Here is a 27,982-nt window from a genome sequence, read left to right as displayed (position 1 = left end):
TCAGGTCTTCTTCCATTTCCTGGCCCCACACAGCCAGCTGACCACCACACTCAGTAGCTTCCCACAGAGCCACACGTTGCCCAGGATGACCACCGGCAGGAACAAGATGTTGAGAAGGTACTGTTCATGCCACAGCTGTTGGAAAGTGTGGGGCTTGAGGTGTGCTGCACCCCATCTGGAGGCTGTGATAGATCCAGCCCACCAACCCCTTGGGTGGGACCGGAGGGTGACAGGGTAGGAGTGTCTGATGATGCTGGCAACCACTGCTGCTGATTTGTACCTGTTAGCAGAGACAGAGGGGTGGTGACAACATTAGATGATAGGTTGTCACCAGCTTAGGCTAGGCAGAGAAGGCTGGTTTTCAGGTAATTATAATCTGGCTCAGAAATTTACCGGCTGAGTGACTATAAACAGTTTAATTTTATAAAGATTCTTGTATGCACAGAATCCAAATTAAGGCTGAAAGGTAAAGTGGTGCCTAAGTCAGTCCCTGTCTTCGTGGAGTTCATGATCTACTAGACCAAAAGATACTCATATGCCTGCTAGGTGTGCTCATTGCTAACAAAACACCACTGTTTATAATCCTTTCAGTGGACAGAGCTAGGAAATATATGGTTATGGATATAGATATTAAGATCCCATATTTATTTCTCTACTTGTAGATGCGGCAGCTATGTCTATTACCTAGTTACAAAAAATCAATTTATAATTTATACTGATATCTCAGTTCAATACATCACAGGGGTTGTTCTAATCTTCCCCATTTCCACATTTGTAATTTTCTTTTCCAAAAGTAAGAAACAACATCAATACATTTACTCGTTTGCTCAGTCCTATCATGCAGAGAAAGTGAGGTCAAATACACTAACCTACACAACTGTGAAAAACCTACTCAATAGACAAGTTTTATTTGCAGTTCTTGTTATCTTTAGACTGGATATACATAGTTGACTGTTGAAAAAATGGGTTTGAACTGCATGGGTCCGCTTATATGTGGATTTTTTTTTCAATAAATATAGTACAGTACTGTAAGGATATTTTCACTTACGATTTTCTTAATAACATTTTCTTTTCTCTAGCTTATTTATGGTACATATTATGTACCATATGACTTTTTATAATACATTTATTTCTAATACATATAACTTATACATGTAGTATATGTTATACATGTATTAGTAATACATATACATCTAATATATAATACATCTGACATACAAAGTATATGTTAATCAACTCTTTATGCTATTAGTAAGGCTTTTGGTCAACAGTAGGATATTAGTAGTTAAGTTTTGGGGGAGTCAAAACATACGCAGATTTTTGACTATGTGAGGGATTAGCACTCCTAACCCCATGCTGTTCAAGGGTCAATAGTACTAGCAAACCAAATTCAGCAGCATATAAACTTGATTACACACCAATACCAAGCAAGAATTATCCTGGAATGCAAAGACGGTTCAACATGTGGAAATTGATCAGTGTAATACACCACATTCACAGAATGAAGAAAAAAACCCACATGATCAGCTTAATTGATGCAGAAAAAGCATTTGACAAAATTCAACACCCTTTCATGATAAAAACATTCAACGTAATAAAAGCCATTAATGAAAAACCCACAGCAAACACCGTACTCAATGATGAAGACAAAGCTTTCTCTAAGATCAGGAACAAAGCAAGGATGCTTGTTTTTACCACTTCTATTCCACGTAGTACTACAAGTTCTAGCCTGAGCAATTAAGCAAGAAAGAGAAATAAAAGGCACCCAAATTGGGAAGGAAGAAGTAAAATAATCTCTATTCACAGATGACATGATCTTACATGTAGAAAATTCTAAAGATTACACACACACACACACACACACACACACACACACACACACACACCTGTTAGAACTAATAAATGAATTCAGCAATATGGCAAGAATACAAAGTAAGCCACAAAAATCAATTGCATTTCTATACTGACAGTAAACAATCTGAAAAGAAATCTAGAAAACAATTCCATTTACATCAAAAAAGAATAAAATACTTAGGAATTAACTTAGCCAAGGAGGTGAAAGACTTGTACAATCAAAACTGCAAAACACTGCTGAAAGAAATTAAAGAAGATACAAATGGAAACACATCCCATATTGGTGTGGAGCCATAACCCTGATTCTGCAGCTCCCTCCTTCAGCTTCTGTGAGTCCTGGGCCAAGTGCACGTGCAGCGCTGTGATAAAGGGGCCAGCTTCTCTTATAGGTCCCCCGGGCATTGAGGTTAGAGGTATGAGAAACATACACAGGTTCTAGTCATCCTTACAAGTCCCAGGTCATCCTTGTTGGTTCCAATTTATTCCTGCTCTCATCCTCATCCATTTTATTCTTCCTCGCATCCTGTCTGGCTGACTTAAGGGTCAGCCAGACAGGATGCGGTAGACGCTCATATGGGCTGTTCCACCCGCTACCACCGATCTGTAAGTTCTAGCCCCAACGATAAGTCTTTTTTTTTCTACATAATTCATAGTGTTCTTTCTTCTCTGATAAAAGCCTGACCTAATATTTCTTTTCCCATTCTGTTTTACTAACCAAACCTCAGTTTTATTTGGAATGAAACTTACAAACAAAAGGAAAGCCTCTACATTTTCCAACCTCTTTTGTAACTAGGAGTCATCATGTGACATAGTTCTTATTAATGAAAGTTAAATGGGAGTCACTGAATAGTTACAGCTTTCAAGGATGACATGCTCTATGAGGTTTCTATTTCCTGCTGTAACTAATTACCACAAACTTGGCGGCTTAACGCAACATGACTTTATCATCTTACCCTTTTGTAAGTTAGAAATCTGATGTTGGTTTTATGGGCTAAAATCAAGGTTTTGGCGTGACTGTGCCTTTTGGGGACCCGAGGGATAGATTCATTGTCTTGCCTTTTCAGTTTCTAAAGGTCCACAATCCTTGGTCATAGCTCCTCTTCTGTCTTCAAAGCCAGCTACATTGCATCTTTCTGGCCATTCTTCTGTGGTCACATCTCTCTCTGCCTCTCCTCTCCTTCAACTAGAAAGGGCTTTTGTGCCCGCCTGATAACCCACGGTAATCTCCTTATTTTAAGGTTAGCTGATTAGCAATCTGAATTCCGTTTGCAATCTTAATCACCTTTGCCCTGTAACATAACATATTTACCTGTTCCAGGTATTAGGACATGGACATTTGCGGGGAGCCATTATTCTGCCTGTATCACACAGAACACTTTTTTCCTCCTTCTTCCTCTCCTAGAGCACATATATTCTGGCTCCAGCTACAGCAAGCACATAGCACCCATGAAGAAACCTTGCGATGGAAGCAACCAGCAAGAGTGGCTAGCCAGAAAGGAAAGAGGGGACTGGGGAACTGTGGACATTAGGGAACTGCCATTCTAGTCCCACATTTCCAACCTCCAGCCATCTTTCATATGAGAAGGAAATAGACCCTTCATATGGTTAAGCCACTATTTTTTGAACTTCTATGACTACTAGTCGATTTAATTTCTAGTGATACATAACATATAGGAAGGTCCATTGCTATGAAATGAAAAGGGGATGGAATTCTTTTCCTGAATCAAAATAGTCTTAGAAATCACCACATACCCTGCTGCTTGACTCACAAAAACATATTAAGGCTAAGCACAACTTTCATGGTCCCATTTGACTTTCTCATAACCCTATTTTAGAAAGCAGGTGTCATGGAAAGATTTCATGAAAGTAGAAACTGTAGAACAACCTGTAGGCCCTATGTGTAATCAGCAGAGATGGTGCTCCCTGCAGGAGGGATTACTGTACCTGCAGTGGAGTTCTAAGAGGGAAGATTGTGGGAGGGAGGATGTGCACATATTGAGGGGGTTGCTTTCTGGAACTTTCTGGAAGAAGAGGCCATTTGGGTTTCTCTTACTCAGTTCTGGCTACTATATCAAAATACCATAAATCTGGTGGCCTATAAACAAAAGAAATTTGGGGCATCTGGGTGGCTCAGTTAGTTAAGCATTTGCCTTCAGCTCAGGTCATGATCCCAGGATCCTGGGATCAAGTCCTGCATCAAGCTCCCTGCTCAATGGGGAGTCTGCTTCTCCCTCTCCCTCTGCCCTCATCTCATGATCTATCTCTCTCTCACTCTCTCTCTCTCTCAAATAAATAAAGTCTTTAAATTAAAAAAAAATTAAAAAAAAACAAAAGAAATTTATTTCTCACAGTTCTGGAGGCTGGGTAGTCTGAGATCAGTATGCCAACATGGTTGGCTTTGGGTGAGGACTTTTCCTGGTTGGTAGACAGCTGACTTCTCATTTTATCCTCACATGATAGGAAGGGAACTAAGGACGCCTGGGTAGCTCCATTGGTTAAGTGTCTCCCTTTGGCTCAGGTCATGATCCCGGCATCCTGGGATTGAGTCCTGCATTGGGCTCCTTGCTCAGAGGGGAGCCTGCTTCTTCCTCTGCTTCCCACTCCCCCTGCTTGTGCTCTCTCTCTCTCTTGCTCTCTCTCTGGCAAATGAATAAATAAAATCTTTAAAAAAATAAAAAAGTGGGCGCCTGGGTGGCTCAGTTGGTTAAGCGATGGCCTTCGGCTCAGGTCATGATCCTGGAGTCCCGGGATCAAGTCCCGCATCGGGCTCCCTGCTCGGCGGGGAGTCTGCTTCTCCCTCTGACCCTCTTCCCTCTCATGCTCTCTATCTCTCATTCTCTCTCTCTCAAATAAATAAATAAAATCTTTAAAAAAAATAAAAAAGTAAAAATAAAATAAAAAAGAAAGGGAACTAGCTAGTTCTCTGACCTCTTCCTATAAGGGCACTAATATTCACTGGGGCTCTATCCTCATTACTTAATTGCCTCTCAAAGGCCTCACCCCCAAAAACCATCACATTGGGGTATGGTTTTCAACATATGAATTTAGGGGAAACATTCAGTCCACTGCAGTCCCAGAAGCAAACGCTGAGACAAGGATTTGAGTACAAGTAATTTATTTGGAAAATGCTTGGGAACACTGGTGTGGAAATGGGAAATTGATACAGAGAAGGGAAGTCAGTCAATAAAGGGTGACTCAATAAGCCAGTTACCATATTTTAATTCCATAGGAAAACTGCAAAATAGTGCAAAAGACATGACTTAGAATTATCCCACAAGAGAGAAAAGGGAATTGGGCTATTTACATGCTCAATCTCAAGAATCACTGGTTGAGGGTTGCTCCCAAGGGTGTTAATTAACTAGAACTTCCAGACTGTCTTACACATGGGAAGCATAGCCTACCACAGTTCCGGGAAAAGGATCACTCATGCTTATAGTTGCATATACTGACCTCTGGCACTTGTAAGAGTATCCTGGAAAGTCCAGAGCATGAAGCAGGATTTGATAGCATCTACTACAGCAATGGAGGCAAGAGTGGGAGGAAAAGACTGAGAAAGTGGCTGAATCAGGAGACTGGAATCACTGGAGCATAGTGCCTAGGAGAGAAGAGTGATGAGCTAAGGACAAGGTTTTAAATCTGAAAAGTAGGTCAAATCACACATGGGCAGAAACACAGCATAGTCCCAGCTATTCAGTAAGCCAAGAAGCCAAAGAGTTCTGGCAAGAAAATGTTAATAGACAAAGAAGCATCCATGGGTGATATATGCAACTAATGAATCACTGAATACTACATCAAAAACTAATGATGTACTATACAGTGGCTAATTGAACAAAATAAAAAAAAGCAGGTTGTGCTAATATAAACAAGAAGAGTTGATGTCAATTGGAGCCAGGGCAGTGGGAGACCAGCATGGTCTGTGCTAGAGTGAGACATACCAAGAACCACTGACTTCCCAAAACACCCAGCCCTAGGATGTATCCATGTCACATCTGTTTCAGCTACCTGGCCCCACACAGCCTGACCATGCCTAGCAGCTTCCCACACAGCCAAATGGTACACAAGGTGACCACTAGCAGGAACAAGAAGACATCAAGAAGGGAACTGCTCATGCCATGGCTGTTGGAAGGCATGGGATTTGAAGTGTACTGCACCCCCTGTCTGGAGGATGTGGTCTATCCAGCCCACCAGCCACTGGGTGGGTGTCAGGGGGTAGGAGCACCTGATGATGCTGGTGACCACTGCTGCTAATTTGTACCTGTCGGCAGACACACACACACACACGCACACACACACACACACGCACACAAAATATACATATATATAAATATACATCTGTGTGTGTGTGTGTGTGTGTGTGTGTGTGTGTATAGATAGATAGATAGATAGATAGATAGATAGATAGATAGATAGACAGACAGTTTGGAGAAATGTCAAAAGCCAAATGTTAAGTATTCAGCTGACTCAGGCTGAAGTTAATTCTGATCACCATAGAATGAACTTCTGAAGAATTCCCAAGTAGGGCTTTTCTTGAAATTCTCATGTCCTAAATGAAATTAGGTGATTAAAAAATAAGTTTTAAATTAGCAGATCCTTTAGGTTATAAATTCTAGAACAACAAACAATTCTATAAAACTTGAATTATGACATAATAAAATCTCTATTACTCTTCCTTATGTTCCATATTTAAATTCTTATAAATTTTAAACGGAAGACACCTAAATTTTTGGTCTAATAAACTGTAAAAAAGGAGTACAATTTACTGAAATGGAGATTTGATGAGCAGGTTTAGGGGTGTTGGGAGCAGTCCAAAGTTGATATCTGGTCATGTTAAGTTTGAGATGCTTACCTGACAGCAAAGAAGAGATGTCAGTTAGGAAGGTAAAATGATACACTGCCATTAGCAGAAAGGTTTGGGCTGTAGTTATCCATGTGGGAATTAACATTAGTCTACAGAGGGGATTTCAAACCATAAGACTGGACGAACATCCCAAGAGTGAAGTGTGGATTAGAAATTAGATGAGATCCAAACACCAGACCTTGATCTGGAGCCCGAGCACATCTGGAGGTGTAGTGTTGAAGAGGCATCAGCCATGGAGATTGAAAAGGAGCAGCCAGTGAGGGGTGAGAACTAAGAGTGTGGTGTCTGGGACCATGGGAAGGAACTGTTTAAGGTGGGGCAGTCATCAGTTGACATAAATGATGCTGGTAGGATAAGTAAGGTAAGAACTGAGAAGTGGGCATGGGCTTTGGCAGCATAGATGCTACCGGTGACCTGCGTGAGAGCAGCTTTGTGGAGTGATTAGGAAAATACAATCAGGTTGTCAGGCTTGTTGGGAGCCCATGTCAGGCCTATGGTCATGAATTTAAGTTGCAACTGGTCAGGGTGGTTGTGAGTTTCCTCTTTCTGGGGAGGCAGGCTCATAGTAGTAAAGAGGACCACAGGCAAGTGACAGTCAAGGCATCTCAGAAGCCTCGGAGACAGAGGAAGAAAGCCCATTGCTTCTGAACTGCCCAGATGTGTCTTCAGACCAGAGAGCCACCCTGATACACAAATGACTGAATCCAAATATCTTGATTCTCAATAGAGTCTGCACCATTTAATTTATTTATTTGCAAATACTAACTGCCTGCTGGGAAGGGAGCTGGATGCTAAAAGTGTCCTAGGGAATGCTGGTACTGCCTTTCATTAGGTGTCATGCTGAACATCATCCAGGAATTACTTCAGGTATGGAATAACTCCTCCATAAGCAGCAGTTCTCGGCCTTTCTGGGTATTAGATCCCATTAACAATCTGATGAACATCTTAAAAACACACTCTAGGAAAGGTATATATGCAAGCATATACCATTCACAATTTTACATTTCTAGGGGTTCATGAGGCCTAGGAGCCTAACTATGTTGCTTGGGCCAAGAACCCCTGATGTAGAGGACTAGTATTTAGTTACTCTTTACTTGTTCAACAATTACTTATGCAGTGCCTACTGTGTGCAAAGCAGTGAGAGAGGCCATGATAAATGAGAAAGATATGACCCTACTCTCATGAAGCTTACATTCTAGTTGGAGGAAAGAGTCAATAAACTAATAACAGAATAATTACAAAGTGTGACCCATTTTGTGAAGGAAATTATATGGAATAACTGGCATTGATCAGAGATGGCCTCTCTGAAGAGGTGACATTGGAGCTAAATGAAAGAATGTTCCAGAACAGCTAAGGGCAAAGACCTCTAGAGGAAAAAATGATGTGTTTGAAGAAGTAAATGGACACCCCTCTACGTGGCTAGAATTGTACATTAAACATCTGAAGAGAAACAAAAACTCTAAAAAGAGAAAATTTGTAAGTTTCTTCTAAAGACAGAAAGTTCTTCCTTCATCTGCCTTCAATTTGTCTTACTGAAATATAAGACTCATTTCTTTAACTTGGTATTCAGTAAAAATAGGTCAGCTGGTATCTTAGCTTAGGTGAGTTTTGCTTATATGGGGTAAAAAAAACAAAAAAACAAAAAAACAAAAAAAACTTCCAGCCATTTCCCCTAGTGCTACCCTAAGGGCTACATACATATCTCTTGTCTCCCATGACTTGTTTCATCTTTAGAGCTAGGGTCTCCGCCTTGAGCTGCTCTATCAGAATGGAGACACTTAGGTCTTTGGCTTCTACTTGGAGTAGGTCTCCAGGCTGGTGTGTGAAGAGAGGAATCCCCACCATGAGCACACCATAGTTGATAGATTCCATCACACTTTTCTATCTTCCATGAGTGACAAATAGGCGGAGGCTGGGGTGAGCTTGGACAAAGAAGAAAGACAGAAAGGTGATGCTGGAGAAAGAATTTGGGGAATCTGGAAAAGCAGCAATGTCAGGGAAACACGCAGGGGATTCTAGAGGTATTTGGGAACAATTTAAAGAGTCAGTTACCTGGAAGACACTCTATAAGCACCCTCAGAAACATGGGTCTAACACCTGAACCAGAGTCCAGCTGAAGCTAAGAATGCAGAGAGAGCACTAAGTTCAGCATATACCACCATTCATCCATTTATTCCTTCATTGTCTCTCTACATCATTTTAAAGCAGGGATTATGCCTTATACCTTAGCACTTCCTGTTCCTGTCACACTGCCTCTCTCTTATTTGGAGTAAAATAAAATGTTGACGAGGAAGAGGTTATCTAGCTCAAGGACTTAGAAACTGTTAAAGTGCTTTTGGAAAATGCAATTTGTGGTCTGTACCACGGGCTACTGAAATATATTTGCAGGGACAGAATCAAAAACTTGTATCTCCAATTCACTGAGTGATTCTGATCCAATCTGCAGCTATACACATGAAGCATCCCCAGAATGCAGCACGGGCCAGAGAGAAACCCCCTTGAAGATGTGGTAAGACATCTCAGACAGGACAATGAGGAATTGTATCACATTAGAAAGACACCATGGCACCCAAGTCTCTCACACTCCTTGTGAGAAGGAACTGGGTACTTCCTTCCTGCTCTGCATAGTTACGTCTCAGAACATTTGTAGGCACTTCTTGGAAGGTATTTGATCCTGATCACCTACCAATTACAAGAGGCCACAGTAACCCCACTTGAATATCACTAGTGGCTACAGATAACCGGTCTGAGTGACAAATGGATGAAGTGACTCCAAAGTGCCAATCTCTTCTGGTGCTTTGACTTTTGCTAACAGATGCTTTCCTTTTCAAGGATGGTGGAGTGCCCAGGTGGGGGTGACAGCTGCAATAAACCCTAAAGAAAAAGTAACTGGAGAGAGAGAAGGGCAGAACAGCTGCTGCCTGTAGAAGGAGGAAGTCCTTACCCATGAGGTCATTCTGAGGAAGCCAGTCCACAATTTTCACATTGGCTGCCAACTTGACATCTTTGAGCCAATGAGAAGGCTTACACTTCCACATCACCACCCCCCACCCAGGAAGGTGAGCAAAGGCAGCATGCATCTCCTTTAGGACTTCTTCAACCTGTTGGGTGTAGACCATGGAGCCCAGTGTCACAAGAACAAAACCTACATCTGCAACTTGGCAGTAAAGTTCTCAAATTCCTGAGAGAATAGAAAAAAGAGTCATACCACTACCAGAGCACACATCTGAACTCTCTGTGTTTCCCCTGTTTAGGCTAAAGCGAAGCCTTTCTTTTCCATAGGCTAACATGTGCTGGATGGCCTGGAAGAAAGAGATTTTTCTAAGCCTTGATTTATCCTTTTTCTCCAGGATCACAGGAATGGTGTATCCTTTCCCTGCAGACTTTATAACTTGATGAACTAAATTTCAGTTTCCTCTCTTGTGGGTCACAAGGGAAGACAGGGACAGTTTTTGATAGTATCCTCCAGAGGATTGTATGAACACCTTCCCTCATCCTGCACTATGGGCTTCCCCCAGAGGAGACTGGGAGATAAGCAGAATTCCCAAATGGTCAGGAGCTGGATCTCATCTACCCTGCTATGGAGGCAGCAAAAATACATAGCGCTGGAAGATGGTCAGAGAGATACCTGTGTCTAAATGATACAATATGATCTCAAATTCTCAGTTTTCTAAAGGTTTCCAGTGACCTATGTGGGCTTTGCCACAAGGTAAGCTAAATTCATGGGTATTTGTGCCCTTCCCAATCTCCACTCTCTCCATATGACGTTCTACGGGTACACTTTTGAGAAGGCCTGTAATCTCTACTCTCTCCTTTCTCTGTGCTTCCAGAATCAGCCACTGCTCATGTGCTTCAGCTCATTCCTTTCCCCATGGTAGTGGCTCGTATAGGATAAGGGAGGACCTAATGAAAAAGATGATGGTAAATCTCTCAAGAATGCATAGAAAACTATAAGCCAGACTGAAATGTAGAGCATCAAAAATACAGAAGTAGCTGGATCTTTGCCTCCCAGTTAACACTAGCCAAGGGGCATGTGTCTGGTTTTTCGGTCCTTGTTAACTGAGAAACAACAGTAATAATAATAAAGACCCACTTAGTCACGCCTAGGATGTGTCAGACACTGCAATAGAACTCTTAAAAACATATATCCAATCCTCTCAACAATCCTGAGTGCTAAGATTATCCCTCTTTCACACCCCCAGAAACTGAGGCTTAGACACAGGCACTTGTCGGAGAGAATATATCAAATGAATGGCAGAACCAGGATTCAATTCAGACTGTGTCTGACTCTGAAGTCCAAGTTTTTTCTAATACACAACATCAGAATGGACTAACATTTGGAGAGAATGATGATTTTCATATATTTCTCTTAGAATATTCATAGACGGACTTATAGTGAAAATATCTTTTAATTTGCTGGCTCATTTTGCGATTTAGCACAAACTGTGGAGGGAAAGAGTAAAAAATAGACTCAAATATTTAGTCTGTATAAATGCAGTTTGGGTGTTGTTGAAAATGCAAATTACCAGGATTCAAACCCAGAGATTCTGATTCAGTAGGTCTAGGGTGGGGCCTAGAATGTACATTTTTTTATAAGTATCTCAAGTGAACCTGACAAAGGTGAGCTAAGAACCACACTTTGATGAAGACTAATGCAAAGCATGACCTGCATAATCCTGAAGCACCAGTGCAGAAGGCTACAGCTCACTGGAACTATCTGCATATCCTGGGGCTGGGCTGGGAAAGGCTCTGACAAGGCAGCATATATAACTGATAAGATACCCATAGTAGAGCACCAGTTGTTTCAGAGCTCCCAGGTCCCATATATCTCCTCGTTTCTATGAAAAATGAAATATCTGGTTGTCAGACAGGTGAAGTGAGCAAATTATTTAGATACACACAATTTCTCAAAACTGGCACTAGAAAAATTAGAAATCTTAAATAGCTTGAAATAGCTTAAGTTTCAATTTTTTTTTGCAAAAATTGAATTCAGAATTGAAACCTCTAGAAACATAACCTCACAAAATACAAGAAGAGCGTATAATTCCAGTGGAGTTTTATGAGGCCAGTTTATCCTTTAAAATATTTTTAGATGGAATCCAGCAATATATAGAAACCAGTACGTCATGACAAATTTTTTCATCTGAGGATGCAAGGTTAATTTAACAGTCAAAAATTAATCATTATAATTTACCACAATAAAAGAGTAAAAAGGAAGTATCATATGATCTCCTCAATAGATGCATAATAAATCTTTAACAAAATTCAATATCCTTTTATTATAAAAACTCTCAACATGGCTAGGAATAGAAAGTAATTTCTTCAGTGTGATAAAAGGCATATGTTGAAAAATTTTTTGATCTATAATTATACTTAATGGTAAAATATTGAACTCTTTCCACCTAAGACAGGAACAAAGCAGAGAGGTCTACTCTCACCACTTTTATTCAAATTGTGGTATAAACTAAAAAAAAATAAGTAAAAGAAATAATAACTAGAAAGGAAAAAGAAAATGTTGTTAGTTGTATGAGACACCATTGTCTATATAGAAAACCCTGTGCATCAGGATCTGCACTCAGCGCAGTCTGCTTGAGATTCCCTCTCCCTCCCTCTCTCTCTCTCTCTCTGCCCCTCCCCCTGCTTGTTTTCTCTCTCTCTATCTCTCAAATAAATAAATAATATTTTTTCTTAAAAAAAGTAATATTTTTTTCTTCAAAAAAAGACTACCTAGATTTAACCTTTGTCTGAGCAATTGCTATCTGTGCAATAAAGGCACATCATGAGGGTGATTCCTCACGTCTAAATGAGGCATAAAGGTTTTACTTACCTGAGTTCAACAGGTTTGACCATTAAGCCTGCAATATAAACAGTGTTGGGAAGCAGGGGTGGGCAAAATAAAGGCATAGTCAGAATTAACAAACCGTAGCTCTGCTTTCAGTTAAAGATAAAATAGCTCTGGCCTAGGGCCTTCTGGGAAATGTTTCCTGATAGAGTCATCAAACAGCATGAATATACCATTCTCTCAAGGTCGAAATGAAGAACATTAGAGAGTTTGTCCCTCGGCCCCAGAAATCCATGTGATCTGCCAGGGAGAGTAGAATGCTGGAACCTAAGACACAGGCTCAGGCAGCCCAAAATTCATAATTCTAAATGTGCTAGTAAGGATGGTCACAAATGGCCTTCCAAGTTTCTCAACAACCAGGAAAGTGCAGTGATCTAGAGCATCAACCACCACTAGGTTGAAACTCTCATTCTTTAAGGAGCCCGTCATATCTGTCCTTCCTAACAAATGACTGCACTGAGTTGCATGTAGAGCTTCATGACCTTTGAAAGGTTTGTAAATGAATTCCTGTAAAAAAGAAAGAAAGAAAAAGAAGAAAGAAAGAGAGAGAAAGAAAGAAAGATAGAAAGAAAAAGAAAGAAGAAAGTGAGAGAGAGAGAAAGAAAGAAGAAGAAAGAGAGAGAGAGAGAAAGAAAGAGAGAAAGAAAGAAAGAAAGAGAGAGAGAGGGAGAGAGAGAGAAAGAAAGAAAGAAAGAAAGAAAGAAAGAAAGAAAGAAAGAAAGAAAGAAAGAAAGAAAGAAAAAAAAAAGAAAGAAAGAAAGAAAGAAAAAGAAAGAAAGAGAGAGAGGAAGAAAGAAAGAAAGAAAGAAAGAAAGAAAGAAAGAAAGAAAGAAAGAAAGAAAGAAAGAAAGAAAGAAAGAAAGAAAGAAAGAAAGAAAGAAAGAAAGAAAGAAAGAAAGAAAGAAAGAAAGAAAAGAAAGAAAGAAAGAAAGAAAAAGAAAGAAAGGAGGGAGAGATTCGATATTCATGGACGGTGTTAATCTTGAAACACATGAAAGAATCTTGGCACCAGAAGTGAATATTTAGAAAGCACTTTTGGTAATAACCTGTTCTATTGTTCTCTCCTGAGAACTTTCTGCTCCAGATGCTGGTCTTTTCATGATCTCCAAATCTACCATGCCATTTCTTTGTTGTTGTTGTTGTTTTCTTTGCTATAATTCTTTCTGATGCTTAGAATATTCCTGTTTTCCTCCCTCTTCCTTTTTTCCCTTCATGGAAATCATACCCATCTTTTGATGCTCTTCCTGCCCTGGGAGAGGTAAACAGCTATACCTGGTGCCCATAATCTCTCTCCACTGGCTAAATGCTGAAGCTCATCCATGATGCTCTGTATGACCCTCAATCATATGTGAACTTTGTTCTTGAATGTACATGTGTAGGATTTATTTTCCCAGGGCTATAAGCATCTTGATGTCAGGGTCCCATGAACATAAGTGAAAAAACAGCATTTTCCATTGGAGAAACCACCGTAGAAGCTGTGTGCATGTGATATCTGCTGGTTTCTTGCTTTCAACTACTGGGCCAATGGATGCTTTCACACTCCACTGGCAACAAATCTTTCAAAAAGGTCACTGTTGCTTGGGCTTCCCACTTCAGGGCCAGTGAACAAGGACTTTGAACTTTCATCTACCTCTAAGGGCCTCTTCTGTGGTACAAATTCTGAAAACTTTGCTAAAGATTAATGTCCTGTGTTAGCTTTTTTTTTTTAAGATTTTATTTATTTATTTATTTATTTGAGAGAGCGGGAGAGCACAAGAGAGGGGAGAGGGTCAGAGGGAGAAGCAGACTCCCCGCTGAGCAGGGAGCCTGATGCGGGACTCAATCCCGGGACTCCAGGATCATGACCTGAGCCAAAGGCAGTCGCTTAACCAACTGAGCCACCCAGGCAGCCCCTGTGTTAGCTTTTACTTGAGCATTTACTTTGTTTTATTGGGGATTCACTTATTTTTCTTCTAATAATGTTTGAACATTTGCTATGGTGATTCTGTACTGATAATTCAGGATCCACAAATGGGCTGAAAAATGAGATTCCAACTAGGATACAGACTTATAAACTGAAGATCAGCCATCAGTTGCTTGATCTCCTTTTGCTAAAGTGAAGACCCACCACTTAAAGATTACCCTTAGGTGAGAGCCCTGCCCTATGCCCTCTGGTGAGTGGTGAAGGGAGAGATAGAAACATGGCTCCCGGGGGAAGGTCTCTACCCTGACTATGTGCTATAATTCCTAGGGAGCTTTACAAATATAGCTATACCTGGACTTCACCATAAATAACTTACATAAGACTTCCTGAAAGTGGGCCCCAAACATAAGTATTGTTCAAAGTTCCTCAGATGATTCTAATATGCAGCCAGGGTTGAGAAATGCCATCCTGAGAGAGAGAGAGAAAGCAAATACGCATTTATCCTAACATAAGGACACAGGGTACACCACTATTCATGTGTATTTAAATGGTTCAACTATTTTTTTAAAGATTTTATTTATTTATTTATTTGAGAGAAGTGGTGAGAGGGGCGAAGGAGTTGGGAGAGGGGGTGAGAGAGAATCTCAAGCAGACTCTGTGCTAAGCACTGAGCCTGATGTGGGGCTCCATTTCACAACTCTGAGATGATGACTTGAGCTGAAACCAAGAGTCAGACCCTTAACCAACTGAGCCACCCAGGTGCCCCTGGTTCAACTGTTTTTTAAAATGTGTTCAGGAGAAAGAAGAAGACGGAATGAACTAATGTTGGGACAAAAGTTGTTAAAAGTTATGTTTCAGTGAAGAAAATTCTTTCTCTGAGGATAATTTCTGATAATTACTGGGGACAAGAGAGAGGAATTTGTTTTGTCATTTCAGCAGTGCAGTGGGCTTGGCAGGCTTCTTCCAAAAGGACACAAGATTATGAGGAGAAAATAAATGTGACCAAATGGGCAGTCAGTTTAGTAAGCTTAACGAGGGTGTTCTGATCGGATCGGGGAGTGGGGGAGGCAGACAGACAACTAATTTAAGCCAGAGAGGAAGCCAAAGGAGGCTTCTTGAATTCAATGATCAAATCAGGATAATTTTCCTGATTATATCTGGGGCAATATCAAAGGTTTCAAAAACTGTAAAAAGCTAGTCAAATAAGATGTAACTTACAATTTGACCTAGTCTTTTTATAAATCTTGACCTTTCAGTAATAAATGTTTACCTTCTGCCTACTATGTGCTATACACTGTGATAGATTCTGTGGATCTAGTACTATGCAAGAAAAACATGACCTTTCCCCTGATGGAGCTTACAGTTTGACAGGGGAAGCAGATGTTTAGCAAATCATTACAAGTAAAAAATTATCAGTGTGTTAAGTGTTTCAAAAGAAAGAACTAGGCATTATGAAAGTGTACAAACAACCTAGTTAGCTTAGCAATTAGTACCGTGATTCTTTCTGTGTGCTACTACCAATTCCACATACATCAGTAGGGATACATTTTAAAAATTAAGCATTTAAAAAATGTTTAAAGGGGCACCTGGCTGGCTCAGTTGGTAGAGCATGCGACTCTTGATCTCAGTGTCATGAGTTCAAGCCCCACATTGGGCGTCGAGCCTATTTAAAAAAAAAATTAAGGGGGCACCTGGGTGGCTCAGTCGGTTAAGCGGCTGCCTTCGGCTCGGGTCATGATCCTGGGGTCTTGGGATCAAGCCCCGCGTCAGGCTCCCTGCTCAGCGGAGAGCCTGCTTCTCCCTCTCTGCCTGCCTCTCTGCTTACTTGTGCTCTCTATCTCTCTGTCAAATAAATAAAATAAAATCTTTAAAAAAAATAAATAAATAAATTTTTAAAAAAATTAAGGTAACATGGAATAGTTTTGAAAAATTCAAGACATCTGGTATAAATTTTCGGAAATTATCACATGAAAATATAAACATGAACTTAATACAAGAGAGAAAAGACTTGCAGAAACACAGTGCTAGGCCCTATAGGTCACACTCTGAAAGTGTTAAATCTAGTTGGAGGATGGGAGAACAGAGGGAAGACTTGGGGATTTTTTGTTTTTCCAATACCTTTCATTCTCTGCTCTGTCTCTAACCCCTTCATTGCCTGGCACATATTAAGGCCCCCAAAAATCTTTTTGGTGTTAATGAAAAAGAGAAAGCACAAAAGTAAATGCTAAGTCAGTCATACAGAGAAGCTGAGAGGAAGAAATGAGGTAAACAAACAGATTTTATGGAGGAGGCATTATTTAAGAAATGCCTTGACTAGTGAGTCACATCTTTTCTCAGAAATAAAGGAGGAGCAAGGGCATCCTACTTAACACAGACAGCATGATTTTCCTCTCTATGCCTTCATACTTAAGATGAGTACTTCCTTGTCATTTTGAGTTTCAGATGAGTGGAATTTCCAAGAGTCAGTCTCATGACTTACCGTCTGCAAGGCTAAAAGTGAGTCTTAAATAGCCAGGTTCCAGTTCTACAATGAATGAATCTTAATGGCCAGCTTCAAGTTCTGCAAAAATCAATCTTTGTAAGTGACCCCCATCAACAAAAAATTTATGAAAAGAGAAAGGAAGAGAAGGAAGTGAAATTGAGTGACTGTGACTTTATCCAACAATGAAATGGTGAGCTGTCCATCACTGTCCCTAAGCTGAAGAGATTGAAGGCAAGGAGAGAAGTAGGAGAATTTCATAAGGTGAGATTCACCCCAATTTCTAAGGGTAATGTCTATTCATTCAGCCTTGGAAGCTGAACAAGCTGGGAATGTCTCCAGGACTGTCTGAAGTGATCAGTTCAGAGATGATTGAAATTGTTCAATTCATTCATTCATTCACTCATTCATATTTCTCAAATAACAATTGCTTTATTTTTGTTTAAAAAAAAAAAACTACTACCTCCCAAGCAAAGCTTCCTTTAAAGGGGAATCAAAATTTTTCTTGAATTCCTGTTTATAGTCTTCAGGTGGAGACCAACCGACAATTTGGTATTTTTTTCTCCTTCTTTTTAAAATCAAAGAGACAGAAGAGAAAAACTAATCAAATATATCACACACCTGGATTAAAAGAAATGTTAAGAGACCCAATTTTAGTTCTTTCCCTTATTTATAACTCAGATTTTTTTCATTTTCTTTTCTCTTTAATAACATCTCTATTGAGTTATAATTCACATAACCTAAATTTATTCTTTAAAAGTATAAAATTTAGTGGGTTTTAGGATATCTGCAAAGTTGTGCAGCCAACACCACAATCGATTTTAGAACATTTCCTTACCCTCAAAAGACAATTAGTAGTCACTCTCATTGTTCTCATACTTTCATTTAGTTCTTTAGACATGACTGCCATTAGTTGTTTGAATACATTTGTAATCACTGGCTTAAAGTGGCAGGATATAAGATCAATGCACAGAAATCAGTTGCATTTCTATACACCAACAATGAGACAGAAGAAAGAGAAATTAAGGAGTCGATCCCATTTACAGTTGCACCCAAAACCATAAGTAACCTAGGAATAAATCTAACCAAAGAGGCAGAGGATCTGTACTCAGAAAACTATAGAATACTCATGAAAAAAATTGAGGAAGACACAAAGAAATGGAAAAACATTCCATGCTCATAGACTGGAAGAACAAATATTGTTAAAATGTTTATGCTACGTAGAGCACTCTACGTATTCAATGCAATCTCTATCAAAATACCATCAATTTTTTTTTCACAGAACTGGAACAAATAATCCTAAAATTTCTATGGAACTGGAAAAGACCCCAAATAGCCAAAGGAATGTTGAAAAAGAAAACCAAAGCTGGTGGCGTCACAATTCCGGACTTCAAGCTCCATCACAAAGCTGTCATCATCAAGACGGTATGGTCCTGGCATAAAAACAGACACATAGATCAATGGAACAGAATAGAGAGCCCAGAAATGGACCCTCAACTCTATGGTCAACTAATCTTTGACATAGCAGGAAAGAATGTCCAATGGAAAAAAGACAGTCTCTTCAACAAATGGTGTTGAGAAAATTGGACAGCCACATGCAGAAGAAGGAAACTGTACCATTTCCTTACACCATACACAAAAATAGGCTCAAAATGGATGAAAGACCTAAATGTGAGATAGGAATCCATCAAAATCCTAAAGGAGAACACAGGCAGCAACCTCTTCAACCTCGGCTGCAGCAACTTCTTGCTAGACACATCTCCAAAGGCAAGGGAAGCAAGGGCAAAAACGAGCTATTGGGACTTCATCAAGATAAAAATCTTTTGCACAGCAAAGGAAACAATTGACAAAACCAAAAGACAACTGACAGAATGGGAGAAGATATTTGCAAATGACAGATAAAGGGCTAGTATCCAAAATCGATAAAGAACTTATCAAACTCAACACCCAAAGTAAAAATAATCCAATCAAGAAACGGGCAGAAGACATGAACAGATATTTGTGCAAAGAAGACATCCAAATGGCCAACAGACACATGAAAAAGGGCTCAACATCTCTCAGCATTAGGGAAATGCAAATCAAAACAATGAGATACCACCTCACACCAGTCAGAATGGCTAAAATTAACAAGTCAGGAAAGGACAGATGTTGGTGAGGATACAGAGGAAGGGGAACCCTCCTACACTGTTGGTGGGAATGCCAGCTGGTGTAGCCACTCTGAAAAACAGTATGGAGCTTCCTCAGAAATTTGAAAATAGAGCTACCCTATGACCCAGTGATTGCACTACTGGGTATTTACCCCAAAGATACAAACGTAGTGATCCAAAGAGGCACCTGCACCTGTGTTTATAGCAGCAACGTCCACAACAGCCAAACTATGGAAAGAGCCCAGATGTCCGTCAACAGATGAATGGATAAAGAAGATGTGGCGCACACACACACACACACACACACACACACACACACACACACACTGGAATATAATGCAGCCATCAAAAAATGAAATCTTGCCATTCGCAATGACATGGCTGGAACTAGAGGGTATTGTGCTAAGCGAAATAAGTCAATCAGAGAAAGACAATTATCATATGACCTCACTGATATGCACAATTTAAGAAACAATGCAGAGGATCATAGGGGAAGAGAGGAAAAAATGAAACAAGATGAAACCAGAGAAGGAAGAAAACCATAAGACTTAATCTCAGGAAACAAACTGAGGGCTGCTGGAGGGGAGGGGGGTTGGGGGATGTTGGACTGGGTGTTGGACATTGTTGAGGGTATGTGTTGTGGTGAGCACTGTGTGTTGTGTAAGACTAATGAATCACAGACCTGTGCCCCTGAAACAAGTAATACATTATATGTTAATAATTTAAAAAAATAATCAATAAAATAAAAAACAACTACAACCAAAGTCTTTGTCCAGTAAAGCCACTGTCTGGGCTTCCTCAAAGACTGTTTTTATTGACTGCTTCATCTATGTTGTTGCATAGCTGCAATTAATTCATTTTCATTTAGTTTTTCATGATATATCCATCATGTTGGATAAATAAATCTATTGTTTATTGAACTGTTTATGGTTATGGTTATGTTATGAATAATGCTGTTATGAACATTCTTCTTATAGGTCTTCTTGTCCACATAAACACATTTTTGTGTGATATGCACTCATTGCCAAGCCCAAAGTCACCTATTTTTCTGTTATCGTCTAGAACTTTTATAGTTTTGTGTTATAGTTTCAGGTTTTTGATTCATTTTAAGTTAATTTTTGTGAAAAGCGTAGTGAGCAGTGTCTAGGTTCCTTTTTTTTTTTCTTCCCCTTTTGGCATGTGGCTCTTCAGTTGTTCAAGCATCATTTGTTGAAAATATCCTTTCTCCACTGAATTGCCTTTGTTCCTTTGTCAAAGATCAATTGACTATGTGTGGGTCTATTTCTGGGCTTTCTATTCTGTTTCAGTGATCTGTCTACTCTTTTGTCAGTCTCACAATGTTTTGGTTACTGTAGTTGTATAGTAAGTTTTTAAGTGTCAATTCTCTGTTCTTCTCCCTCAATATTGTGTTAGCTCTTCTGGGTCTTTGGCTTTGCCATATAAACGTTGGAATGTTTGTCAATATCCACCAAAATAACTTATTGGAATTTTGATTGGGATTGCATTGACTCTATAGATCAAGTTGGGAAGAACTGACATCTTGACAGTGTTGAGTCTTTCTGTGAACATAGAATCTCTCCATTTATTTAGTTCTATAATTTCTTTCATCAGTTTTGTAATGCATTTTATACATATATATGTATAGATAGATCGATAGATCATATATATTTTATATATATATATAGTTAAGTTTATACCTAAGCATTTCACTGTTGGAGGTGCTAATATAAATGGTATTGTGTTTTTAGTTTCAAATTTCATTTGTCCATTGGTTATATGGGAAAGTGATTGACTTTTGTATATTAATCTTGTATTCAGCAAACTTAGTATAATCATGTATTCCAAGAGGTTTTTTTTTTTTTTGTCAATTCTTTTATATTTTCTACAGAGACAATCACGTCATCTGCTAACAAAGACACTTTTAATTCTTCCTTCCAAATCTGTGTATCTTTTATTTCCTTTTCTTGCCTTAAATTGCATTAGCTAGGACTAATATAAATGGTATTGTGTTTTTAATTTCAAACTTCAATTGTTGTTTTTGGTATAAAGGAAAGCAACTCTGTTTCCTTAGCCTGCCTAGGATTTAATCAATTTTATTGATATTTTCAAGCACCCAGCTTTTGGTTTTGCTGATTTTATTGTTTTCCTGCTTTAAATTTCATCGATTTCTAATTTCTGTAACAATTACTCGTTTTAATTATAAACACTGGATAAAGTAATGTCGAACCTAAAGTACACATATTTAATTATCTTAAAATATTTTGTTTGTAATGTAATGTTACTAATGTAATATAATATTAGTGGTAATATATTTGTAAGGAACAAAGAAAGCTTCAGGCTCCTTAGGAGTTTAATTCAAAGATGGTATGAAATGAAACACATAAATAATCAGCAAAATTCTTAGGAACTTGTAGAAATGTACTTTATTTCATGCAAAGCCACATAATTTCCTATATTTTAATAGCTAATCAAATAAACATTTCAAAAAATTCATTACATCACAATAAGTTAAAATACTATAAAGCAATTGCAAATCCACGAGTTTGTCAAAACCAAACCGAGAACATTATGCATAGATAAGGCCAAAGATGCTAACTTACTTATAGGTAGCACTTTGCAGCTTTTTCCAAATACATATTTGAAAATGTAGTGAGAATCTGCAGAGAAAAATAGTTAAATCTACAACTCATTGGTCAGATATGAAAACATTTGTCATTACATATCAGGTAGTAATGGCTGATTAAATATAAATTTGGCATCATGCACCAAAGATGAACATAATGAACATTTAGAAAAATTATGATCAGATGCACATTTGAAAAGACTTATCTTCTATTTCACCTAATCCACTGAATTAGATAAACAACAAGTACTTTATTAATGCAACAGAGAAATTAGGCTTTTGGTATACTTTGCTTGGGTACTGGTATATATAAAAAGACACTGAAGGGGTGAAGGAGTATTTCAAATTCACACTGGACTACTGAACTTTGGAATATTGCCCTAAGGAAATCTGATGTGGGCAGAACTTATTTGAGAATGGTTTTTAAACTGCTTAAAAGCACTACAATTAGTTACTACAAAAACATTTTACAGAAATTAAACACCAGAAAATAACATCAATATTAGAGTTCTTTTTTCAATACTAGAATTTATAAATATTTATTAGATTACAGTAATTTAAAAGACATGTCCACATGTTTTCTACCTTCTAAAATGAGAAAAATCCTTCAAGCTGTTTTCAAAGTATGGACAAAAACAAATCCATTGGATTGCTTTTAATAAAATAAATACAAGTCTCTCCCCTACAACTTGGTGTACTAAGTAGGGAAGATGCTAGCCAGCATTCTTTTGAGAAATTCAGCTCTAAGTGACTAGGTTGATACGATTTATATCAATAATATTGACTCAAAATGGTGTTGTGCAGTCAGATTAATAAATTATGACTTTACCCAACATATGTCTGCCATAGTAAACCATTTTTTCTACTCTTTTGCACTAAGTACAGGAAAAAAAAAAAAAGCTCCTTTTATAAGATGATTTGAGATCAAGATACCCACTAAAGAAAAGATTTTCAGGAGAAAAAAGTTAATTCTCTCCAGGGAGTATGTTAAAAACAAATGTCTTTTAGGATATCAATGAGAAGAGGAACATGCCAATATTCTTGCTTCATTAACAAATTAAAAATTATAGCAAGGCTTCAACCAACCTCAATGGACAAATCTTTTGACAATGATAATGAAATTTTAGGAGGACCAGGCTGAGTGTGAAAGGAATTAGAGGTGAGGTCCTGTCCCCATTGATGGGATTAAGGATCGGGCAGGGCTAGGGCCTGCTCTGCTGGGCAAGACGATTCATAGGGCCTAGTCTGCAGGAGTTGGGATAAGGGATGACACGGCTTGGTCTTCTAGCTCTCTGAGCAGGAAAAAGTCCATTGGGAAAAAGAACCCTACATGGAGGGAATTCTTATTTTAGAAGGCCTCCTGTAACCCTCTTTCTTGTATTGTTCTAACCTCTCCTAATGAAAACTTTGACAACAATGTAGGGTATTTATGAATTCCTTTTCATAAAAAGGCATCCCAAGTTTCTTAATCTTTTTGCTTTTCTGTTTTGTTTTTAACAATCACTGTTTTTGGAAATCCATTTTTATGCCAAAACATTACACTGAGAGTAATTCATTTTAATAAAGTGCCCTCTTTAGTGACCTAAAGACAAGACACCGAGCCAGCATACATCACATTTACATTCAGATGTTGCTTAGTTGTCTAGAAAAATCTGTTTCACTACTTTAGGTGCAATACTGCTATTCAAGTAGTGGGATGTGAAATCAGAACTAGTTCCTTCTGAGTGTACTGATCATCATCAGAAACAGCAGTGTACACAAAACAAAAAAAAACCTGTCAGCACATTAAAAGTCATACTGTAAAGACAGGCTTCAGAAAGGAAGGAGGATATAAAATCAATGAGGAAGGAAGAAAAGAAAGGAAAGATAAAACTCGAAATCCATTTACTCCTTAACATTTAGAATTTAATGTAATATGATCCATTACATTTTGGAGATTCAAGTATGTTAAGATTTTTCAGGGACATGTTTTGCCTCTTTAGTGCAAATATACTTATCCTTGTGATTTTCAGGCATGGTCCACTCAAATCACAAGTACAAAACTCACATTACTGAACAGTGTGAATCATAATTATGGAGAGTTTACTTTCCTTTAAGATAGTAATCAACACACCATCAAGAACGTTCCCTGACTCTATTACAAGATAAAAAAATGAGGTTTGTTACTGTACATAAATGAAATTCTTTCATCCATACACTGAAGTATACTTTAAAAAAAAAATCCCACAAATTGACTTCCTATCCACATTTAATTTCATTTGGGTACACAACCAGTGTAAATTTAAGAACGGATATTCTAATAAACAGTAGAGTCCAAAAACAAATCAATTCACAGTATTTATTTCTGATGGCATGGATTGTCCAATTTTCTGATCTATTTTTTATAAATGGAAGACCCATGAATGTTTTGATTTCCCTCTTACCACTCTTGTGAAATGAGGACCTCTTGTGTGTTGAAAGTACTCGAAAGCCCTTGATTCATTTGGTAAGAGAGTAAATTTTAATAATTCGGCTTATACCTTATTTCTTATTTTAATAATGATTTTTATAAAAAAGCTCCACTGATAAGATAAAGTTATTGATGTAGTAACAAAAGTTAATTAGCAACTTACAGGTGATTACTTTCTGCAGTGGTTGTTTTGAATTACTGGCTTACTGAATATCCTTACCTAATGATTATTTAGAAAAATAATTTAGAAAATTTAACCAGATATCTATTATTACGTAAGAAAGACATCAAAAGCTAATCGTCATAAGTAATTCTTCAGGAAGTTACTTTGCATTTAAAGTGTATGAATTTAGTAGTAATGTTTTGCAGTAGAGGTCATTACATTTTAATAAGCTTCCCCAAACAGAAAACTTCTGTTCTTACTCCACCTTTTTTTACACAAGGTGGCTTAACAAATACTAACCTAGTTCCCCCCACCAATAAACTCTTTATTCTTCGGGGGTTAAATCATTACCTTATGAACTCAAATTACCCAGCCAGGTAACCTTCCTAATATGATCATATATAAAATCCTGTAAGATAAGTTCTGCTTAAAAAGTTGAACACTCTAGACTTAAAACAACCAAAAGTTATTTTGGAAATAACTCAGAAGTCACAAAAGGAGCTAGGTTATTTGTGAAGTAAGTATTACATACACTTCAATTATTATAAAGGAAAGTAGTACATTCCCCTACATATTCCTATCAATTTATTTTAGGGCATTATAAGTTACAAAAGTGACTGGATAATCTCTTTTTCTGCTTCTATTTCTTCTACAGCATCTGGGTTTCATGACAAAACCTGATGAGAAACAACATTATACTTAAGGAAAATATTCCAAGGTAAACCCAAAGACCAAATATACAACAATACTATTTTCAAAGGACTTTTGATAAATTAGTCCAAAAACAGTTTTTGCTTTGGGGACTTAAAAGCTTCTCTGTAATTGTAAGAAACTGGGCTGATCATTTCACACCTTCAAGTACCACTAGGAAAAGTAGCACAGGAAACAATTTATTTTGTTTTGTTTTTTAAACGCCAGCATATCAACATCAACTCAATATACCCTCACAATAGTTGTGAGGTAGATCAATAGGTAAATAGCAAGTATCATCTTCATTTCATGAATGAAGAAATTGAGGCACTGAAAGGTTACATAATTTGCCCGAGATATTCAATGGTCAATCATGAAATTACAAACAGTACCAAATGATCTCTGCTTCTGGCCTACAGCTCTCTGACCACACTTTAGAGTGAAAGGCTGTGTGTGTATTCTCAAATGGGCAGCCTGTATAACCTTTGACTGAGAATAAAGTTTATCCGTTTATAATTATTTTAAAGGGGATCTAACCTCAAATATCATAAAATTGAACAAAATCAGATAATTAGGATGATACACTATTCCTTTCAGTATCTGCATGGATCTGTCTCTTAAAATTTACATGATAGTATCTAAGTAAAAAGCAAAATAAAAAATTTAAAATTATGATTCAAGGGAAGATTACCTTCAAGAAACATACAATCATATTGTTAGGGTGATCATATAATTCATTTTCAACCTGGGATACTTCAGAGTGAAAGCGAGCACTATTAAAAATTACACAGAAGAGCAGGTGTTAAATTGAGACTGTTGCGGAAAGCTCACAAAGAGTCACCACTGGATGAATCCATAGCAGGGGTTCTCTGAGTTGTAAACATTTCAGGGACATAAAAAACTCTCTGCAAGCATGTTGTGTTTAACTGTGCAATATTCACTGTGCAATAAAACACTGATGATTTAAAATATACCCAACTTTGGCTTAAACACAGAAGTTTAAAAACGCTTTTTTAAAATAATAAGCATGTTTAACAAAATTATTACACATAAACCACAATTTAAGTGTTAATAATAATAATAGTAAGTGGAATCACATTTTACCTTTAAGTAACCAAATGTTATTTTCCACAAAGCATCAATAGGCACCTTTAAAAATTAGAGAATTTTGTGGGACTCTTTGGTTATTAAAAAAAAAACAAAAAACAAAACAAAAAAACAACAACCCACTATTTCCCATTAATGCTTCAGATTCTCTTTGAGTGGAATGATCAATACTTAAATCAATATGCTGAATGATAAAGGTGAACATTTCTCCCTGAAATGAAAATCTTTTACAAAGCAATACCAAAAGCATAAACGAATTTCCAGTTACTAGCAAAGACTGAAAGAATAATACATCACCCAATTATAGTACACATGCCAAAGATATTAACACTATCAGTTGAAGTGTAATCTTAATTATACATGCAAAAACCTCACTAATTTGCATATAGAGTTGAAAAAGAGCTTTCTACATTCAGTTATGTCTGGTAAGTAAGCCTTGTTTTAAGACATGGGTTCTGTAAATACCATTATTATTTGAGGTCTCCATCTCGTTGAGAAATACAGGATTAACATATTCTTTAAAAACAGCAAAAACGGAAATCACAATAACAAAACCGTATGATGTTATTTAGTTATGACGTATGACTTTCTTGGATCTTTAAAACAACTTTCCCAAAAAAAGTTAATCTGAAACAAACCGAACTACCTGTTCTCAACATATACTGATCTTTCTCATGAACTGAATCCTTCCACTACACCGGTACTTTTAAGGCAGACACTTCAGGAATGGTGTGTAATAAAAAAGATGACACTCTATTCAATGGGCAATAAACTATTATTACTAAGATGTGAGTAACTTTCAGTGCCTTTTTTTGTTCTGACACTTTTCACTACAAGTACAGTATAAATTCTAGGGCACACATATGTTCATAAAGACTGGACTGATGTGTTGATCTTGGTTAGTTGTTCCATAAATTCTTTCAGACTTTACACATCATCAAATATTCCAGTTTGAGACATCGAGAGGTATCGTCCACCAGGCTGATACCTGAAAGGTGGATAAAGAAATGATCTGAGGCATCAAAAATAACAAAGGAGGAGAGAAAAACAAGGACACATTAAAAGGAAGCGGCTACATCCTTTGTAAGCATCATTTGTAAAATCTATTCAGTAGCTGAAAGCAGAAACTTACAAAGATGATATCCCAAGGGGGTTTACTTAATTATAAATTAATCAACAGCTTTTTTAGAGCCCAGAATACACGTATGACAGGGTGAGAGATATAAGAAGAAAGGGATAGGGAGATGTGAACACATCATGGAAATGAAGATTTAATAACCACTCTTGATTATTCAACAGAAATAGAATATCCCAGGGTTTTTGCTGTTTGCAGGCAATACTGTAGCAAATATCATCATGCATATGATATTTTGCTTCTGTTTAATTATTTTCACAGAGCACAGTGGTTAAAAGCACAGACTCTACTGCCAGAGTCCTGGGGTTTGAATGCCTGACTTTGCCATTTGCAAGCTGTGTTACTCTGGGTAAGTTACTAAGCCTCTCTGGATTCAAATCCAATTGGACTGACAACCATAAAATACAGTATTGTTGGTAATGCGCTTAGAATAGTGTCTGACACCCAGTCACGGCTATGTAGCCGTTGCTAAATATGATTAATTTCATAAATGGGATAATTAGAAATAGGCATATAAACATTGTTAAGATCCTTACTATCCATTTCAATTTTTCTTTCTTATTTAGAATACCACTAGTAGTTTATGGACATAGCAATTTCAGCTATCCAGCACCACTGGATGCTATAATTTTTAAAATATAAAAGCATTAGCAGGTATAAAAAGTTACCAAGGTTGATTAATATGGTTATTATTAGGAGTAAAGATGAACATTTTCCTTGTGTTTATCTCAT

The 27,982-nt window shown here is 37.8% G+C and overlaps 1 protein-coding gene and 1 pseudogene across 7 annotated transcripts in view; both read right to left on the bottom strand.

Moving 5' to 3' along the window:
* LOC113928469 lies at window positions 1-23,722 on the bottom strand (annotated as a pseudogene).
* Window positions 21,490-27,982, bottom strand: part of LMBRD2 (LMBR1 domain containing 2) — a 44,437-nt gene continuing 37,944 nt past the window's right edge. For 3 of the 7 annotated variants that reach the window (XM_027605442.1, XM_027605438.2, XM_027605441.2), the window contains exon 18: window positions 27,043-27,127. In XM_027605442.1, the coding sequence (XP_027461243.1) occupies window positions 27,043-27,127 (85 nt within the window). Of the gene's footprint in view, window positions 27,128-27,982 lie in introns of all 7 variants that reach the window. The other 4 variants (XM_027605443.2, XM_027605440.2, XM_027605444.2 and 1 more) reach the window with 3 other exon arrangements.

Source organism: Zalophus californianus, chromosome 5, assembly GCF_009762305.2.
Source record: "Zalophus californianus isolate mZalCal1 chromosome 5, mZalCal1.pri.v2, whole genome shotgun sequence".
In the NCBI taxonomy this organism is placed as follows: domain Eukaryota; kingdom Metazoa; phylum Chordata; class Mammalia; order Carnivora; family Otariidae; genus Zalophus; species Zalophus californianus.
The sequence above is the reverse complement of the archived record's forward strand: the minus strand, read 5'-3'. Positions and strand labels throughout refer to the sequence as shown.